At 45.3% G+C, this 6,000-nt stretch overlaps 1 protein-coding gene across 2 annotated transcripts in view; it reads left to right on the top strand.

Annotated features, from left to right (window-relative positions):
- Positions 1-1,994: 1,994 nt before the first annotated feature.
- Positions 1,995-6,000, top strand: part of SNX9 (sorting nexin 9) — a 57,336-nt gene continuing 53,330 nt past the window's right edge. The window contains exon 1 of one of the 2 annotated variants that reach the window (XM_009570353.2): positions 1,995-2,145. In XM_009570353.2, coding sequence (XP_009568648.2) covers positions 2,134-2,145 — 12 coding nt within the window. In that variant the 5' untranslated portion in view covers positions 1,995-2,133. The remainder of the gene's footprint in view (positions 2,146-6,000) is intronic. The other variant, XM_009570352.2, reaches the window with a different exon arrangement.

Below are 6,000 nucleotides of genomic sequence, written 5' to 3'. Positions count from 1 at the left end.
AAAAAAAACCAAACAAAATTCTTACTTTAACACCCTGAAAAGAAATATTTAGGACAATATAGTTTCAGTACGCCTGCTGCAAAGACTTTGGAAATATGTGTATCTGACAGGCTGCTCCATTTGCAAAGTTGTTGCCAATAAAGATAAAAATTTCTCCTTAAAATTCCTCCACAGCTGTGACAAATGCCTCAGGGCCACTTGAGTAACACACACCCCACACACACCTAGGTAATGCTAAAGGCAGAGCCTGCCAGCAAGGAGAAATCCAAGGTACACCACCTGAAGGAGCTCCTAAGGACAGCCGCTTAGAAACGCAAACCATAGTTCCTTCTCCACATGGTTTTCACCTTGAAAGTTATCTGAATAACCTTACTTTTTCTTTATCATTCTCCACCAAGCTTGCATAAGCCGTCCAAGTTCATTTTCATGATCTTGAAGCTCTAATCTTGCCCAGCAGAGAAGAGTATTTAGCAAATGTTTTCCATGTCCTTTTCTCACTGTCCGTCTTTAATTAAATAAATAGCATAGTGCTGCTGGCAAGAGCTTTTCATTTGATGAGGCTCTACAACAGATCTCGTCTCCCTGAACTCTGCTGCAGCAGGTGTTCCTGGGAATGTCCTGCAGACAAGTTAACTGCAATAATACAGACTTCATAGAAATCTGTAGAGAGAACATTAGGAAAAAAAAAAAAAAAGATCAGTTTTGTGCTGAGTCCAGGGATCTCCTTCTGTTACTGTTTTTTTCTGGGTGGAGATGTGTAATACAACACACACGGGGGCTTTAGTACAAAGTGAATAACAAGCCAACTGTGTTCAAAAGCAGATAAGCTCCACCCAGAGCACTTGACTTATACCCTACCAAATGCTTACGCATTAGATCAACTCCAACAGCCTCCCAACAACCTACCTGCCTCTTAGAACAGTTGTCTTGGTTGTCTTGACAATTACACCGCATATTTCCTTCTGCAGAAAGGAAACATTTCCTGATTCCAGGCCAACCACTATACAGATGAAAAGTTGCGCTTTTCAGACGGTGCAGTGCCTTGCATGATCACTGCTGCTGGATTTTCCCATTCCTTTCATTTCAACCTCACATCGTGTCTCTCCCACAGGCTGGATAATTGGGTAGGGCCACAGTTTTTATGAGACGGTGATGGAGCACCCAACAGGAACGCTACTGACCCTGACCTCGGTGTTATCCTCTGTTGTCAGTCACTGCTGTACCCCAAATCCCGGCTGAAACAGGATGTCAGGGAGCACATCCTGCTAACAAAACGGGTGAAGGGGCTGGAGAACAAGTCTTACGAGGAGCAACTGAGGGAGCTGGGGTTGTTTAGCCTGGAGAAGAAGAGGCTGAGGGGAGGCCTTATTGCTCTCCACAACTAACCGAAAGGAGTTTGCAGAGAGGTGGGTGTTGGTCTCTTCTGCCAAGTGACAGGGGATAGGATAAGGGGGGATGGCCTCAAGCTGCATCAAGGGAATTTTAGATTGGACATTTGGAAAAATTTCTTCTCCGAAAGGGTTATCAAACACTGGCACAGGCTGCTCAGGGAGGTGGTTGAGTGCCCAATCCCCGGAGGTGTTTAAAAAGCAGGTAGATGAGGTGCTTGGGGACACGGTTTAGTAGTGGACAGGTACGGTTGGACTTGATGATCTGCAAGGTATTTTCCAACCTAGTGATTCCATGATTCTATACACAGCTGCTGATGGAGCCCGGCCAAGGAAAAAGAAGTTTGCTCGCAGAAAAAAAGAACTCTGCTCGCCATACAGTTGCTTCGCTATTCCTGTTCTAAAGCAACCCAGGGACAATGTCTTTCTTCAGGTCCTGTCCCCCTGGGCATCCAAAGCGCTCCCCACCACTCCACGCACGGGAACGCGAAGCCAAACCGGTTACAAAGCGAAGCCACTGAGGGGGCAGGACCCAACTCGGGTCTCCTTGAGGGTGGGGACAGAAGGGGAAGAGGCGTGTCGGGGAGGGAACAGCAGAGCCGTGCGGCTCCATCCACTCCCGCCCTAGCGCCTCGTCTCGGCTGTGGAGCCGCCCAGCAGTCCCCAGGGGGCGGTGGCAGCGGCGGGCGGTCCGCACGGCACCAAAGCGGGCGGGGAAAGGGCAGAGCGGCCGCCCCGCAGCGCCATGGCCGCCAAGGTGAGCAGCGCCTGGGCGGGGGGGAACCCTGCGCCTCCGCGGGGGGTCCGCGCGTCACGTGGTTTGAGGGTCCCCGGTCACGGGGTTGGGGAGTCGGGGGTCTCTGCCACGTGGTTGGGGTGGGTGGGTGCGTGTGCTTTGTTTCTGCCTCGTCCGCAGCGAATGCAGCGACGAAAAGCCGTTCTGCTGCTTCTGTCCCTCTTCTCCCGAGCTGGGGAAAGGCCTGCGGGCCCTCTGGGACCTGGGGTGGGGGGGGGTGGTAGTCGGGTCGGCCCGGACCCGCAGTCGCGTCCCGGCTATCCCCCCTGCCCCCATGCAGGCAGTCAAAGACCGGAGGGTGCGGGTGTTTTCCGAGCCCCAGAGTCCGTGGGAAGAGCCCTGTGAGCAGTAGGGTCTGATTTGTTCCAAAACCAAAACAAAAGTAGGAAGTGAAATTACTTGGTTGAGTTTCTTTAACAGTATCTGCTGTGAAGGCTCCAGTGGAGTCAAAAATCAACCCACCCCTACCTGAAACCGGTCTCTTTCTAATTTAGCGGTTTGTTTACTATATTGAGGTGTGAAAGTATCTCGGCTTGCGGGGGTGTGAGTGAACATAGAATAGTTTGGGTCTGAAGGGACCTCAGAGATCATGCAGTTGCAACCCCCTTGCCATGGGGAGAGACAGCCCCCACTAGATCAGTATCCATCCACTAGTAAACTGTCATCTGTAAGTTGTCGACGCGTCAAGAAGGCATTTTTGGAATTTGAAGCGATGCTTTGAGTCACCTGATTCCATGAACTTGGCCGGCAGTTTAAAAAGCTCCTTTTACTGCGGCGTTTCTCAGAATCATAGAATAGTTTGGGTTGGAAGGGACCTTAAAGATCATCCAGTTCCAACCCCACTGGATCAGGCTGCCCAAGGCCCCATCCAGCCTGGGCTTGAACGCCTCCAGGGATGAGGCAGCCACAGCTTCCCTGGGCAGCCTGTGCCAGTGCCTCACCGCTCTCATGGTGAAGAAATTCTTCCTTATGTCTAGTCTCAATCTGCCTCTTTCCAGTTTATACCCATTGCCACTAGTCCTGTCACTACAAGCCTTTGTGAACTGTCCCTCCCCAGCTTTCCTGTAGCCCCTTCAGGTACTGGAAAGTCACTGTAAGATCTTGGAGCCTTCTCCAGGCTGAAAAACCCCAATTCTGTCAGCCTGTCTTGGAGAAATTCTGCATCTTGAGCATGTCAAATTCAATGTATAAATAGCTGTCTCTGTAACCCTATGAGTTGCTAGTTACTTATGTTTTACAAAACTTTTTTAGAAGCACAGGGAAGTTTGGTTTAGGCTTCAAAGTCACTTAGGCAGTTCAAAAAATGTTAAGATAGTGATATTTATGTGCTGTTGAGGGTTTAAAATATTGTTGATGGACCCAGTTTTAGTATTGGTGGTTTTTGCTGATATGTGGGATGTGTGTATGAATAAAATATAATGAACCCAACTATTGTGAGTAGCGAGAATAAAAACATTTCTTCCATGTACAAATAAGCTACGTAATACACAGTATCCCAGGCTGGTCATGTGCAAAACCCGTTTGAATAGTGTGTGATTTCTAACTTCCTAACCAGAACTGCCATGGCAGTGCAAGTTTTTTCATTCTGTGTGTTGCAAGTTATGGTAATTTACTTTAATTTGAAGATTACAATTGGGAAGTGATCGTCAGCGAAGACTTGATATTTTGTGTGCAGGTAGCAGAGCAGTACTGAAGAGAAACTTAATTTATTTTCTGTGAGCTTCACTCAGGAAATAGGTCCCTCTCTGCGATTTGCCCTGTTTCAGGTTTTAATTTGTTAAATTTGTGCAAATGTCAGCTATAGTAAAGGATACATTTTTCAGACAGTGTAATAGAGTAACTGGCTCAAGAAACAGTTTTTAGGAGCTTAGCCAACTAACCAGTCACCATTTCACTTGGAAAAGAAATTTTGTTTTTTAAATTGTAAACAAACTTCTCGCCTTCTGCCTCCACTCCTTCCAAAACAGCCTATTTTTTAAAGAAATATGTGAAGTGTATTTGTATTGTATGTGAAAATGTTAACAAAACTAAACTATAATTAGTCATCTGGAGTGTGAATTTCTCAAACTTTAATCTAGAGTCCTCTATAGCTGGTAGAAGCAACTGACAATGCCTGGCCTGCATTGTATGGGCTTTTAGTGCTTCCGGAATTAATTTCCATTTAAACTAGAGTATACTTTCCGAAGAGGGGTGGGGGAAAAAATTTGGTCTTGATTTGAATGCTTTCAGTGATGGAAAGTGCAGTCTGTCTGTCTTTTTTTAAACTATCAACTCTCTTGTTGTTGTTGCGTCTTTATTGTGACTCTGAATTTGACCAGCTTCTGTTTCCAGTTTTATCCTTTTGTCTACAAGATTTTCAAATGCTTGTATAAAAGTGTTAGGTTTCCTGCAGAGTGGGAGGGAAGTAGGGATTTCTTCCACAGCTAATTTGTAGACCCTGGCCAGTTTTCTTGCCTCCCACTTAGATAAACCACAGCAATTAAGTTCCTAGAGTTTTTGGGTATGAAGATATGGTCTACAGTCATGTTATCTGCTGGCTCTTCACTGTATTGTTCAAACTCGCTGGATTTCTTACTGAAATAATAGAATGTTTTATGAGAAAAGGCTATTATTTTCATGTAAAAAGCCTTTAGTAATGTTTTCCTACCATATTTGTCAACTGGCAACTTGGTAGGTAGTTTCTTGTTGAAAGCCAAAGTTGGCTGTAGGCCCTACGTACTGTGGAAGCTGTGTCTGATGCTGCAAGCTGAGCTAGCAGTCACGATTGCTCCTTCTCTTCTTCCATGTTCATAGACCTGTGGTGTGCGTACATCTCAAGAGTTGGTTACAATGCTTGTCAAGCCTGTCTTTGAGCTACTGCAAGTTGCTGAAATAACAAAAGATAAACTGCATGGAACCAGTGGAGCTCTTTTCTCCAGTTCTGGGAATTTACAGTTGCTGAAAGTTTGCTCAGTGCTGATACAGAAGGTTGGATGGGGTGGCAAAGTGGGGAGGGGGACACTTCGATGGTGAAGTGTGGAAATATAAATAGGAAATGAAGGATCTGCGATGTCTGATGTCAGCTTTTTGGTTGGCTAGATTCTTAGTGTAACTTGGCAGTGGATTTTGTGTTTCCCTAAAGGCTCACTGAAGGTCACATGTTTTAAAACCTGAAGCAAATGAAAAAAATCAAACCAAAAAACCATTGTTTAGGAGTTGCTAACTTGCAAAGTTTTTAGTTTAGCTGAACCTGACTTCAGAGGTAGGCAATTTCATATCCATGTTTAAGAACTGAGGCTTAAGCCAGATACTTCATTTTGGATGCTTCCTTCAGAAACATAGTTGAGTTTACCAATTCCTTATTGTTAACTGTGCATTACAAAAGAAGGCAAAAAGTGCCTGAGCCTAAAAGGATAAAGCTTAAAAAATTTTCAAAACACAGTGACAAGGAAAATGCAATGTTGTAAGCGGGTTTCTATGACAGTTGCTGGCAAAGGCCATGGATGAGATTCTCATTCTTCCGTTTGTTCCTTCTTGACTTCTTTGGCCTTTTCTCTGCTTTCCCCTCTAGAGTTTGCCAATCCCAGCTTTACTCATGCCCTTTCTTTTGTTTTAGAGTTTCATTGAACAGAGAGAGCTAGAAATGTCAGGAAGTGATATGCTGGCTTTTAAATAATTTGCTCTCTACCTCAGTCTATTTTTAGAGTTATTAATTGAAAATTTAGGCAAGTTCTGCTCTTGAAGAGGCTGGTTTGCGATTTCCAAAGTCCCAATTTCAGAAGGAGGCGGTGATATTAAGAGAAGTTGATAGGTTACATGCACACTGATGGTCAAGAC

Source organism: Cuculus canorus, chromosome 3 (genome assembly GCF_017976375.1).
Source record: "Cuculus canorus isolate bCucCan1 chromosome 3, bCucCan1.pri, whole genome shotgun sequence".
Taxonomy (NCBI): Eukaryota; Metazoa; Chordata; class Aves; order Cuculiformes; family Cuculidae; genus Cuculus; species Cuculus canorus.
This window is presented reverse-complemented; position numbering and strand designations above follow the sequence as displayed.